Source organism: Myotis nattereri (assembly GCF_964212035.1).
Source record: "Myotis nattereri genome assembly, chromosome: 5".
NCBI classification, from domain to species: domain Eukaryota; kingdom Metazoa; phylum Chordata; class Mammalia; order Chiroptera; family Vespertilionidae; genus Myotis; species Myotis nattereri.
Window position 1 is genome coordinate 95,726,053 of NC_138080.1, and position 15,026 is coordinate 95,741,078.

The 15,026-nt window shown below is 42.9% G+C and overlaps 1 protein-coding gene across 3 annotated transcripts in view; it reads right to left on the bottom strand.

Moving 5' to 3' along the window:
- The window catches only part of EBF1 (EBF transcription factor 1), a gene marked incomplete at its 5' end in the record, with an annotated part of 391,651 nt that overhangs the window by 138,584 nt on the left and 238,041 nt on the right, over positions 1-15,026 (bottom strand). For all 3 annotated transcript variants that reach the window (XM_081090864.1, XM_081090863.1, XM_081090862.1), the window contains one exon: positions 7,230-7,311. In XM_081090864.1, coding sequence (XP_080946990.1) covers positions 7,230-7,311 — 82 coding nt within the window. The remainder of the gene's footprint in view (positions 1-7,229; positions 7,312-15,026) is intronic.

The window sequence follows — 15,026 nt, forward strand, 5'->3', positions numbered from 1 at the left end:
GAGGCCCAGTGCACAAAAATTTGTGCACTTGGGGGAGATGGGGGGCCCCTCAGCCCAGCCTGTGCCCTCTCACAGTCTGGGACCACTCAGGGGATGACCACCTGCTGGCTTAGGCCCGCTCCCCGAGGGATTGGGTCTAAGCTGGCAATCAGACATTCCTCTGGCAGCCCGGCAGCCCTTGGGGGATGTCCACTTGCCAGCGGGGAGCAGGCCTAACCTGCAGTCGGACATCCTTAGCGCTGCTGAGGAGGCAAGAGAGGCTCCCACCACCACCACTGTACTGGCAGCCATCAGCCTGGCTTGTGGCTGAGCAGAGCTCCTCCCATGTGAGAGCGCCCTGACCACCAGAGGGCAGCTCCTGCATTGAGCGTCTGCCCCCTGGTGGTCAGTGTGTGTCATAGTGACCAGTCATTCCCAGTCTTTCCGCTGTTAGGGTCAGTTTGCATATTACCCTTTTACTATATAGGATAGAGGCCTGGTGCACAGGTGGGGGCCGGCCGGTTTGCCCTGAAGGGTGTCCCGGATCAGGGTAGGGGTCCCCACTGGTGTGCCTGGCCAGTCTGGGTGAGGGGCTGAGGGCCATTTTCAGGCTGGCGGGCAACTGAAGCTCCCAGCCTCTCCTTTTTTTCTGTTGTTTTATTATTATTATTATTATTATTCTGGTATTTATTTACCTTCTATAGCTGTCACTGGAGCTGAGAGCCAGCTCCAGCTCTGAGGCCCGGCTCCAGCTCTGAGGCTGCGCTGGCTGAAAGCAGGTATCTGGGTTTGTTTAGCTTCTATAATTGAAACATTGTTGCCATCACTGCTGCTCTAAGCTCTGAGGCCGAAGCTGGCTGAAAGCAGGTATCTGGAGCTTGTTTAGCTTCTATAATTGCAACATTGTTTCTTAGAGTGCAGCTCAGAGGCTGGCAGCAGCAGGAGGGGAACGTTGGCTTCCTCCATCACTGGAGCAAGCAAGCCTCCTGTTTGCTTCAGCTGCCTGGCTGCTGGCCGCCATCTTGGTTGGCAGTTCATTTGCATATCGCCCTGATTAGCCAATGGGAAGGGTAGTGAAGTTACAGTTAATTACCATGTTTGTCTATTATTAGATAGGATGGCCATGTGACAGACTCCCAGCCAGGGAATGTGAGCAGATTTGACAAGGGTCATTTCTTAGCCTGGACTTTTAAGAAGTCCATGTGCCCTCTCCATGCCCCCTATAGCCTTCAGCTGGGTGGATAGAGACAACTAGAACCTAAAGGACAGTGGAGACACAAAACGAAAAGGAGTCCAAGTCCCCATATCACTCCCTGGACAAGATCCACTCACCAACAACACCTGCCTTATACCATTATATGAGCAAGAAGTAACCTTTTCTTGTACATGAGCCATTATGTATTCTTTGATCTATTTGTTACAGCAGCTAGTATTACCCTAAGTAATAGACCCCACCTAGAATACCAGTTTCATTAGAACAAACACTCTGCCTTTCTTATTCATCACAATACACTCACTACCTACCACATCAATAAATACCACTAAGTGCATGCAGACATGAATGAGTGAATGAATGAATGAATACATCTTACATTTATATTCGTAGGTAGTCACAGGGCTAACATTTATACATAGATATAGTTTTATAGCCTCTGGAAAAACTTAGTTGAAGAGATAAGATGGATTTGGAAATGTACACTTTACTTCGCAGCCTTCCAGTATTACGGTGTCGACTGTGATGACAGCTTGTACCCAATTCTTGTTCCTCCCCTCTCCATCCTCATTCTGCCAGCCCCAACAAGAAATGCTATTGATAAGGATTTAAATCTTAACCTTGACTTGTCTAGCTCCTGTCAGTTAAAAACCAGCCCCGTGACATGGTTTTAACACAGGCCTGTGACATTAGCATCTTTTTAGTGTCAAGATGAAGAAACAGGCTCATTTAGTCACAGTGAGTTTCCCCCTGTCATGAGCTGTTGCCATCCCTAGCTTACGCCCCACCCTCTCCCCAACTCCCCTCACCTACCAGAACTGAATGAAGCCTATATCCACTGTCGTGTCTAAGCAAGTTTGTTACCCTAACCACAGCCTAGGGATTTCAAAAGAAAACATCCATTGTAAAAAAAAAAAAAAAAAAAAAGATTATACCAGATTTTCTACAAGGTTTATTCCATACTGCCTTAATGTATGAACATACTTGAGCTCAGGGGAAAGTGATTAATTTCTTGAAAACACTAAGGTCACACTAATTGACATGACCTGTGTAATTAAGCAGTCTCTGTTTACACACCAGAAGCTCTGCCGCTGTGTGGCTGAGTTTGCTTGACAGAATGTCTTTACATGTCAAGAGATCAACAACCTTTCTTGTATCCTCCACAGTCACCTACACAGGACCCTGATTGCTGTTCAGAGGAGAAGCGCTAGGCACAGCTGTATGAAGACCAGACTGGCCTGGCAAGCAGATAAAGTGGGTGAGAGAAAAAGAGCACCCATGACAATTGGGAAGAGCCCACTTCGTAGGCAGGAGAGCGAGTTTTCAATCAGACTCTCCAGGTCTCAGAGTTTCAATATAACTGGAAAAAGCCACAGGGAGATATAAGGAGTACACCAGTTTTCTCATGCCCAAAAAGACACTCTCTCACTCCCCCTTGGAGGCAGCAGCAACATACTAGTAAAAATATTTGAAACCAGCTTCCCACTTAGTGTGCTATGAGAAAAATGATGGAAATTATAAGTCTTGTTCATAGGAAGCATTTGACCACTGTCTCCTAACGCATCTCTATCAGCCAGGATAGCTTCAGGGAAGACTAAACCTCCCTCTCCTGGTTAACTCCTAAGATCTGGGAACTTCAGTAAGAATTCTTAACAGAATAATCTGAGATGCCACTTTACACTGAGGGGCCGCTTTACTCAGGCTCCATCTGGGTAAGGGGTCTGTCTCACCCTAGAGAACTGGCCTAAAACTCTACCGCTTATGTGAAGCTCAGGCAGTCTTCTGAATAACAGCTTCTTTTCCTAAAGTTCATACAATTACAAATTAACCAACACTGTAGCTCTGTTCAGAAACAAGGCTCAGGTTTCTCCCCCTCCACACAATTCTACCCTCTGCTTGGCAAACTTTGGTGCTGTTCCAATGTTCTTCATCCAGATAGTATCTTTAGGTTCTATTAGGGCAAATGCCTCTTTTGAAAACCCCTCCTTAGCTTTGCTGGGAGTCCAGCACATATCTGTGGGTAGCCACTGTGGCTCTCAGATGTTGAGAGACCTCCTTATTGTCTCATTTAGTACCTGCCAACAGACTCTGGACAAGTTCTTTATAGTTCCACAACCTTAGATAACATTTGAGTCAGACTGCCTCAATACTCAATAGATGTGTGACTTCGGGCAACTTGCTTACCTTCTCTAAACCTCAGTTTCCTCATCTGTAAAATCCATAATCCACATTTACACATTCCCAACAGGGATATTGTGAAGATAAATATGATAATTCATGTAAAATGCTTAGCATAATATCTCTCACATCAGTTCCCAATAAATGTTAGCTTTATCATCATCATTATGGCCCATGTCCATAAATGTACATCAAGGTACACACAAGGACATGTATAATTATACACATGTATATGGAACACACTGATATAGACACGAATATACATAGTTCTCTCCCCAGTACTTGACGCAGTTAGGAACAAACCAAGACAGGGAACATAGGAAGAGAAAGCAGCTTGGACACCAGCACAAGGGGAAAAAATAAATAAATAAAAATATTGAGTTTGGGGGCTCAATGCATTGAAGTTCCTGGAAATATCCAGCAGGCAGCTGGTAGCTAGGTCTGAAATGGGATATCATGTCTCGAGGAACCTGACTCAAGAATTCTCAGTGTCGAAAAAGTGGTTAAGGTGCTGGGAGTAGAGAAGATACTCAGAGATCCTATACAGTGAAAAGAGTTCTGTATCTGAAAAGGAAATTTGGAGAACACCGGCATTCATAGGAGAACAGACAAGAGCATCTCTTAGGAGGAGCTGAGAATGAATGAATGTTGTTATGAAATCCAAGGAAAAAGAAGGATTCAAGAAGGATGGTGTGGCTACCAGCATGAAATGATGCAAAGAAACAAGACTGGAGGAAAAAAATGGAAAGGTTGAATAAGAGATATGTGAAGTTTTTTGTTGTTTTTTTAAATATATTTTATTGATTTTTTACAGAGAGGAAGGGAGAGGAATAGAGAGTTAGAAACATTGATGAGAGAGAAACATCGATTAGCTGCCTCCTGCACACCCCCCACTGGGGATGTGCCCGCAACCAAGGCACATGCCCTTGACCGGAATCGAACCCGGGACCCTTCAGTCCACAGGCCGACGCTCTATCCACTGAGCCAAACCGGTGCTGGCGATATGTGAAGTTTTAATTGAATTCTATTGAGGCAATTCATCCATTCTCTGATTGCATAAATACCCATGTGCCTACATGCATAAGACCATGTGCTAATTGCATAAAATGATAATTCATAAAATGTATAACCATACACAGATACAAAACTAAAGGAGTCAGTGTGCATTCTGTCATAGGCTCCGTCCATCATCTGCCAGGAAGGAACGAGTGAGTGATGGAACAAAGCAGGTTAAATCTGAGATGCAGTAAGGAATTTGTCATTGCTGATAGAAAGAGATACAGCTTTCTTCCACTCAAACACTGACTCTGTGGTGGCCAAGGTAGCTGCCCCTATTGAGACACATCCCCCTACTTTAGGACCAGTTGGAGAATCATAGAAAAGAGCATTGCCATGGTTCAGATAAAGCATTATGTATTTGAAGGATAGTATGACGTGTGTCAGGCAGCTCTCATGCCTAGACAAAGAGTGTGCTCTTTGAGATAAAAGCACTGTCCCCGAGAAGAGTCCACCAGAGATCATCAAGTATAGGATTGAACCAGTGATTCTCAACCAGCAACAATTTTGCACTCCCACCCCAACCAGGGGACATTTGACAAGGCCTGGAGACATCTTGGTTTGTCATGACTGGGGGGAGGGGAGTATCTCTACTGGCATCTAGTGGTGGAGGCCAGTGACAACTGCAAACATACTACAAACACAGGACATACCATTCCCCCAACCCCACCCCTCACTCCCCACAAAGGATTAACCAGTCTAAAATGTGAATTGTGCCCAAATTGGAGAAACCCTGTACTGAAATAATGACCCAGCTTTAGTTTACTGCAAGTATTTTCTCCAAAGGCTTACATTTTATTTTATCATATATAAATTACATATGCATGCAAAATGCTGTCTTTTCTTCATATGTTGTAAAATAAGCAGAATCATTATTTTTACTCTATTTTACAGTTGAGGAAACTGAGGCTTTCCGGAAATCTAACTCATATCTCCTCATCTCAGTAGGCCTTCTATTAAACAAAAAGTAACTCTTTTGTCTGAAAAGTAGAACTTTCTAGTCTCAAAAATACCAGACTGAATTGGTTTCTCATCTCACATAAGAGCTACATTCCTATAATTCAAGGCTTTCAGACATTTTACTAGCAGGTCCTATGAGGGCAAACAAGTCCCCAGAAGTCTTACACAAATGCTCTTTCTTTAGGCTCCCAATGTCATCAAAGTCCATCTCTAGCTCTGCTTCCCTGAGAAACACAGCAAAGTTGATCCTGGTATTCAAAAGCCATTAGACATGTCTGTCAGATATGAATTGGTTTGTGCCTGGAGATGCTTCGTTTCTAACCCAAGCTTGTTCAAACGAGATATATGGCTCCTCTCAAGGTCAAAGCAAACTACCAAACAGTTTATACTAAAATTCACCCCCACGTTTTAAGACACTTAGCAACACACACTTAGTGGTATCATATGTGTTGTTTTGCCCTTAAAGGTGACTCCAACGCAACCCAAAAAGTCCTGTGTGGGAATGAGGGTGACCAAGTCTACCAAAATGGGATCCGAATCTAGCCAGGAGAAACATTTTCTGGGAAACTAGGAATTTAGGGATTCTCCCCCATTCATCTCTGTTAAGACAAAAGTTGGCAAGGCCAAAATGATTTTAGAGAAATGCTTCAGATCTCAGGAGAGAATGTCTTCTTTTTTTCACTGAATTCATTCTTTCATGAGACCAATAAGTCTCACCCCTTTAAAAAACAATCATCTTAGAGATTAAGAGATCTTGACATTCAAGAATCAATGCTCAGAATCATCCCTTCCCTTTCTCCATCAGAGACTGTGCAGTTAAAAATTTTCAAGAGCTTCTCAGAGATCATACATTTCAAGCTACTTAAAGCTGACTATACCTAAACTTATACTATAAGCACCATACAGACCTTATGGCCATACCTATATGGGTCATGATTCTGATGGGAAATTTAACATTGGCCATGCAAATGAGTTAGCCATAAAATTAGACAGAGAGCAATACGGGAGGGGGCTAGTACCTTGCTACTCAAGCATGGCCATGGCATTGGCATCACTAGGGAGCTTGTTAGAAATGTAGAATTTCTGCACCCCCTCCCCCCAGACCTCAATTAGCATTTTAACAAGATCCCCAGGGGATTCTTGACTTTCCAGTTTGAGAAGCACCTACCTAGAACTTAGCCACCTTTACTAAAACCCAACTCCCATTCTGTGTCTCAGAAGTTAACACGTTTGTTCTCACGTTCTTTTTCCTTTAGAAAATGTATAATTATGTGAGGTTAGCATACCACTCATGTTTTTAATGGTGGCAGATTGGATGGATGCTTCAGGACATTTACATGAGCCGCACAAGGACATTTCTGAAACAGAACTGTCACCCCTGTCAGTCTAGAAATACCCTGCTTCTTAAGGGGTCCATTTTTAATGATAATTGCTACTAACAATTTCCAAGGATAGAAGAACAGACAGAGAGGAAGAAGGTAGTAAATTCTAAAAACAGAACAAAGCTCTTAGGTACCAGCTTTCCAGTTGTAAACTTATAGGCAAAGAATTCATTGTTTCTGTGTAGTTCACTTAACCTGCAGTAGTGTAAGCCTGTGAGTCCATTCTGGAAGCCACCCTTGGCTCAACCAGCACACACAGGTGGTGTGGTCCCAATTCTTCTCTAATAAAAACAACAACTCCTAGACAGCAGAGCCCTGAGGGACTAGGAACCTCACCTGCTCTCCACTCTGGGGAAACAACCGTACTCTCTATATTCTGCCTCAGTCTTTTTTTTTTTTTTCTCTCTCTCTCCTGATATTCATGTCATTATTGAGATTTGAGAAAGATAAGACAGACCCACCTGGAATCTCCGCATATCACGTGGGTTTCCCGCATTCTTTAGGCAATTTTGGTTACATTTGAGGAAAAATTTCAAGAAGAACCTGTGAAGAAAGAAATGATTGTGGTTAGCATTTCAGTTCTGACACAGAAAGGAAAAAAGTAGTAAGTCGCTTCTGGGTGGTGTATCCTAGGCCAGTTTTCTGAAATATTCAAAATGGTTTTAGAACCAGTATTTCTTTGAAAGCTTTAGCCTTTGCTTGGCATTCCAGCTGCACGGACGGCTCTCAGTACTGCCAGCAGCTCTCACAAAAGCATTAAGCCCCCAAGGAAGGGTTCTTACTCAGGCAGAGAGAAAGTCTTCACCCCATTTAAGGGAGGTTCCAATTGAGTATAATTGCCTGAGAATTACTCACGGTCCCTAATAACATGTAAGTCAAGCCCTGTAAAGTCACAGATTATGAACCAGCAAAATACATGCTGAATGACCACAAGGAAACAGTAGACACCTTTTAACTTAGCATCTCCAAATAAAATACCCTAGTTTAGTAGTACCCATGAGAAGTAGGTAAGATTCACATACTGACCTTTGGCTTCTCAAAGATTTCCTATATGTGAGGCCCAGGGGCTTTACTTGCTAGGGTGACCAAAGGTCCCACCTTGCCAGAAACAATTCCAGTTGTCGCCTGCTGTATTAGTGTATTAATAGTGCCCACTTTAACTTGCAAAAGCGTTCTAAATTCGATGGTCACCCTATAGCTTTCTGAGTTATGTCTTATGTCGCAGTGGTTTGTTAAAGTCCATCAAGTAAAGGAAGCAGATATCAAAGGCAGCCTTCTAGAGCATTCATGTTGGCCACCTGCATGTTCCACACCTGTCCAGGTTTGGGAAAAGGACAATTTTAAAAGCCACCTTAAGATCTTCATTCCCTTTCTCGTAGGCCTGTGGATTTCAGACTCAAATAATTTCCCAAAATATCAGAATGCATTAAAATGCTAGTCAGTGAAATTCTTGTAAGTATAGAGGGCAGGGAGGCTGGGGAGGTGGAATGATTGAGCAAAAAAGAAAAAGAAAGAGAGAAAAAATTCATTGACCTGGACAACAGTATGCTGATTGTGGGGGGGGGAGGGGTAGGTGGAGGTGGAAGAGGGTACAAGAGGGATAAAAGGTGATGAAAAAAATAAAATAAAATGAAAAAAAAAATTTAAAGAAATTTTCCCTTCTTCATCTTTCCCGCACTTGAAGTCTACAATGGCGTAAAAATCCCACCCTGGTACACATACTTTCGTGAAAGAGTAGAACTCAAATTTGGATGGAGCCTGCGTTCTTAGCCATTATGCTATAGTAGTTTTAGTAAGAACAGAAGTAGTACAGTACTGATATGAACACTAATTGTACTATCAACAGCAATTGTACTAAGAAGAGTAAATATGAGCAATTGTACAAGCAAGAGGAATTATTAGTATTATCTCTACACTAGCAACGTAAATATTGTAGGAGTGGGCACTGCCATTCTCTCCCCTCCCTTGTTCCCCAGGGTTGATAATATTTGCCGCCTGTGTGTGTTTAAGCCATTTGAGCCCAGAGCCGACAGCTAGATTCAGGTTATGTTAGAAGGAGCTGTCAGCACACCCTCTGGCATCTTCAAGTCAGACAACTGCTAGCCACCGTGAGGGGGTCCATCTGGTGCCAAAATGGGTTCTGAAAGACAGGCAAACAGGACACAGCTTTGCCAGAGAGAAACAGAATCAAGGGAGCGGGGATCTGCCTCCAGGATGAGCAGGGGCAAGGCGCCTGTCAGCAGCCCATCGTTAGCACAAAAGCTATGCCGGGCACACACCAGATCCCCGTTACCCTAAGCTGCCCTGTCACTCGGCACGGCATGCTGGCAGAAGCTCCACAGAGGATCCCTTGCTGAAATTGAAGGCCTGACCATCTGTCGTGGGGGAGAGACAGCGTCAACTGGTGCCTGGGGCCCAGCTCAAGCCCTTATGTGGCAAAGACGCTCTGAAAGGCCGATTCTTCTGGGGAGAGCCAGCTCTACCCCAGGGGGAGCCTCAGAAATTCTTTCAAAGTTTTCCCCTAAGTAGATGCCAAGTGCCTGACCCTTATGATCGCGCTTCCTTAAAGGAACCAAGAGGAATTAGAAGCAGGAGTTAAAAATATCCCACACCAACAGATAGAGTTAGACGTGGCACACAAATTCGGGGTAGTTTTTATCGGGCAGCTTTTAAGGCATTTGTAAAGCCGGGAGACACGTCTGCTGGCCCAGGGAAAGGGCTCAGATTCCGAGGGGGCTTTTCACAAAGCGGAGGTTCTTGTAACTGAAAACCTCACTTTTGTCTGGCGAATTACCCCAGTTTGTGTGGCGGGTGTGTTTGATAAAGTGTGTCAGGAGAAAGTGTGGCAGCCTTGCCCCAACCGTGGGAAACGGACCTGCAGCAGGACAAAGCCCCTATTGACCCTGTACAGTCCCAAAGAGTTCCATAAACTCTGAGAAATAGCCCAACCAGGACCCAACTCCAGTCTTTTGGGGCTGTGGGGGAAGAGTGGTGAGAAACCTGACACTTTATCATTAACTTTCAATATGAGTAATGCCATCTTGTGTTCCTGCGTGTGTTATACTATTCAAAGCACGTGTATCCCCAGTATCTCATTGAACCCTCACAGAAGTCATATAAATTAGGTGTGCCAGAAATTATCAACCCATTTAAAAGGCAAGAATATAAGACAATAAAATTAAGATACTTCCTGCAGCCAAAACTAAACTAATACATAGCATTACTAAAAAGGACTCTTTATAACATCTGTTTTTTCCATGAATTAGAGGACTTAACAAGTGATCTTAACCATCACTTAGTCTAATTTCCTCATTGTGCATATGAGAAAGTTGAGAGAGAGCAGATGTGGTAACAGGTACACAGTTTTATTAGTTATAAGAGCTAGAACTAGCATCCGTCACTCCTAGTTGTTTGGGTTTTCCAATATAATGTTAGCTTTTCAAAATCAACCCAATAAGAGCTCCATACTTTGACATTAAACGTTTTTAGTCTACTACCTCAACTAGGAAAGTGACGGTCATAAAACCAAGTGTGGCATCGTATTAAAAATAGTGTTTAGGTCCGTCGGTCAGGCGAATGTAAGACATCAGCCTATCAGTAAACATTAACTGAATCAAACACAGAGGTTGCTAGAACAAAACTGTTTATTCAATGGTTAACTGATATCACATTTTATCAACCAATAGTTATTCAGTATATTAGGTAGCTTCCGTGTGACTAGCATGGTACTGGACACCAGAGGTACCTGCAAGCTTTCCCAAAAGGAAAATTCACTGAATTAGCCACCAGGATCTGACTCATCTATATAAGGATGTAAAAAAACAAAAAGCCAATTCTACATAACCAGCACATGGCACAGGACTCACAACCCAGTGGGTTTCCAGCAAATATCTGTTCAACTAAACAGAATCCAGGACCTCTACAATACAGACAGTAGTGGAGTATACTGGACAAGAGCTAGGGTTGGAGATAAGACAAGCCTGGGTAAATTTAGACAATTCCCTTGACCCTCCCTCAGTGGCCTCATTAAAATGTGGGACTAACACTCTCTCTCTCCCAGGACTACTTTCATCATGATTCTAGCTTCACGGCTGAATTAATTGTGTGACTTTAGATAAGTTATTTTACTTCTCTGGGCCTCGATTTTCTCACCTGTAAAAGGAGGGAGGGGGTAACAGACCCTACTTTAGAGGGTTATTGATAATTAAACGAGTCATATGTGAAGCGTTTAAATAGCAACAAGCATAGAAAGAGTAATAATTATTTTCATCATTTATCCCTGTGAACTGGTTACTGCCTAACACTCAGAAATGTTGAGATTTTCATATACAAAAAAAAATATTCTCCTCTCTTTGAATGTGAAGGTTAAGCATAAGTTCATTGAATGGCCAACAAAAAGGAAAGAGGAAGCAGAAACCATGGAGAGAAAGTATGACTCCAACAGCTTGATCCAATGGCCAAGACACACATAAAGAAGAGAGGTAGCCGCTTAAATCATGGGGGACTCCAGCTAGTCACAACTGAAGGGCACACACAGTAAAACTGTCCATTAAGCAACAGCTTGTACATCATCAATTATTATGCAAAGCATTGCGATAGATGCAGGCTGAGCAGGTTGAGTTTTTACCTCTCCCACCCAAATTCTGAAAAATCACGTTTGGATGTTTTCAGCTGCTCTCAGAATGTCCAGGCTGGAAAAGAACAGCATCAAGACACGCCTAAACCAAGACATAAAATCCCCCATTTGCAGGCTTAAGGCTCCCTGAAAGTTCCTCTGACTTATGCCTGCAGATGGTTATGTGGCAGACGAACCTTCCCAAACATATTCAGGACACGGAGACTCACACTGACCTGATGCTGGAAACAGCTGTGTGGAGACAACTGTGGGGTCCCTTCTGTGTGAAGCTCCAGCTGCTCCCACACAGACACTCACTGGAGGGTGAGAAGGAAATGCCTCATGATTCAAAGGGCCTCTTTCCATGAACTGCATTATTATCTGCTTTGACAACGAAGCACAGAGCTGTCTGCCTCCAAAGACCAAATCTACTGCCCAGATATAACCAAGGGAGACTTTCCAGGAGTCCAGGAATTCTCCCAAATTTAAAATATTTAACCAGAAAGCAGCTATGTCTACCCAGACCACCCGAGCTGCCAGGGGCTACTTCAGAAAAACCATCAGTGCCTCAGGACAGCCCTCCGTGGAGAGGTAAACAAGAGTCCCATGGCCACTGCCATGAAAAATAATAGGTCGCCCTTGAAAACAGAGAAGCTAAAACAGCTAGAAAGAGAAAACTATTTTCAATGTCAACACTGTTTTGGGTTCCTGGTACACAGAAATGGTAGAGTACAGTTCATCCATGTGAAAATATGATACACAGAAGTCAGCCAAAATCCCACAGATGTCACAGGGGCGGGCTATATGAGGGCAAAGGTTGCTCACTGCCAGGCCCACTTTCTCTCCTTTTCTGATATTAAAATGCATTACTGAGAGAGGACCTGCCTTGACTCAAACCCGTGCAGTTATGTTTGAGAGGTGAGGAAGGAAGAAAGAGGAAGAAATGAGATCTGGGAAGGGATTCTACATAGTTGAAGCAAATCTTCTTCTCCCTCCCACAGTGGAAAGTGGAATGATACCAAGTTGTGGCACTATCTTGGGGATCCCAAGGGGGAGCATGTGGCTACCCCTATTATTGGCCACTGACTTCAAGGAGTTTACCTTTTCCCCTGGCCAAGGTATCTAAGATCTTGGGCATTTTTGGAAAGTGTTCTCAGCCTGAAGGGGTGAACATGATCAACTTGAAAAGCATTCATTACCTCAGAGCTCAGAGTTTGCCCTTGATAAAAGAACATAATTAGAGGCAAGAACTTAAAAAAAAAAAAAGGTGTTGGAATAGCATAGCAACCGACCAAAGAATTTAAAAATAGTTTTCAGAAAAAGGACCCACTGCAAATAGGTGTCTTCATGCTAGAAGTCGATCTGAAAGGTAGGAAAAGGAAGCAGGATTGTAAAAGGGGAGAGGAGAGGACAAATAAATCGGTGGCCAACGAGGAAAAATAAATTGCAGTTCTTTAGAAATAAAAGGGAGAAGGGAAGTCAGAGCAAGAGTGCTGCAGCTTAACATTGACTACTGCAAGGTTTGATGGAAAGTTAGATGAGAAAGTCTGACTCATCCAAAGCAGTATAGGCTTGTGTGTGGTAGAGAAGGCATTCATCTTCAGAGATACTCCTTCACAAATATTCCTCAAATGCCAGTGCTACTTGCCACAATATATTAAGGAACTAACACTACCTGTTCAGAAATTTAGAATCATCCTAGTAGTTTGATATACTGCAGGAATGAGGCAGATAACAAACCCAAGGGTTGGTCCATTCTTCTTGGGGCTGGGGACAGACTGAGGACATATGGGTCTTAAACTGTTTCCATTCCAAGCAACATGATCTGCAAGGAACCACATGACACAGAGCTCCTGCAGATGTGGGGATAGGATTGAGACAGGCATCAGGCCTCAGAACTCGGAGTCACTAGTACAAACCCTTCCTCACAATGGAAAAATGCAAGTGCATTGGTAACTTTGCTTCAGTAATAGAGCCAAGCACAAAACACAAGGTAGGAGGAACCTCAATACCTCAACTTAGTGGTTATTAGAGCAAACACATGAGTATACCATGTGCAACGCCCTGTTCTAAGACTTCGCATGTATTAATTCATTTACTCTTCACTACAACCCTGTGAAGCACTATCTTTATTCTCATTTTATAGATAACGATGCTGAGAAGTTATGTAATTTGCCCAAGGTTTCCTATCTAGTAAGTGGTAGAACTGGGATTTGAATGTAGGCAGTTTGGCTACAAAGCTTATATCCACTAAACTCATTCCTTTGTATGTTATACTATGAGAGTATGGCCATTATCATATCTGGCTATACTCTTATCATCACGATCAAATTCATCCACAATTAGAGCTAAAGTTCGCTTAAAATTTTCTGGTATGGTCACCACAATATTCCCAATTATAAATTTTAATGTGTTCCAATTTTTCTCATGACTGTCACCTATTTCAAATGTATTTTAACCAACAATGAGAGCCCAGTTGATGGGTCTGGTCATAGAGCCAAAGCAAAGTTGGAGAATGACAGCCAAAGCAAACCCAATGTGATATGGGTCTCTTGGGAGGAGTCAATAAACAGCGTCTTAAGGATTCAGTTGTACTTTCTGTATTTACCAGTTACACAAGTCAGTATCTTTGAATCCTTTCTTGCAGACAGAAAACCACAGGTTGAAAATGAAAGGCTGTTTAATGCTCACATGTTTAAGGTTTTAAAACATATTCATTTAGAATCTGATGTGAGAATTTCACTTTCCCTCCTAAAGACTCAAAAGGTTTCAGTATTAATTTCCTCTGTGGAGGTGATAGATGCCAGATAGAGATCAGAAAGTTCAAATCCACAGTAAGTGAAACATGTGGGGTTTTCTGGACACTCACCTCCCTATTTTTTCCAAGACTTTATGAAGTATAAACATTCAGTGTCATTCATTTACTCAACTAATAATATCCCCAGAGAACCTAGCATGCCACTAATTCTTTCCCCTTAACACCAATTGTACTACTATCATTGTGACTTTGGTTCAAGTTTTGCTCCAAAAGAAAAGTAAAGGAGAAGGAAAGCACTTAAAATCGAACTTTCAAGAAAACTCTTTAACTCTGAGGATGACAGAGTATTTGAGTAATTGCCAAGTAAGGTTGACTACTTCAAAAGTAATAACCTATTGTGGGTATTCTATCAGGGTCTGGATCAGGAATGTCAAGATTATACCTATCCAGGCACATTGGTCCTCTACTCTTCATCTTCCAGCGTTTTTGCTTCAGTTACATGGAGTTACATCCTATGCCCTGAGCATGAAGCTTCCTTCCTGCCTTCACTGTAAGCCGCATTCCTGGGTCCCACACTGTCTCAACTTCCCACGACCCTCCTTAGCCTTCAAGGTGCAGCATAAATGCATATGCCCATGAAACCTTCCCAAGTACCCCAGCTAGAATTAATCACTTCCTCCTCTACTCTGTTACATCTCTTGTCACACTGGTCTTTACATCCTGCATTCCAGTTAGCTGGGTCATCGTTTGCCTCCTCCATGACACTACGGACATGCTTAAAGTGCCTTTCTATTTCCACAGCACCTAGTATGACTGTCTATGAAAAACAGTAAATAAATATCTGACTTAAACTGACTGTAAATGTTAATGGCAGTTAACTCTGAT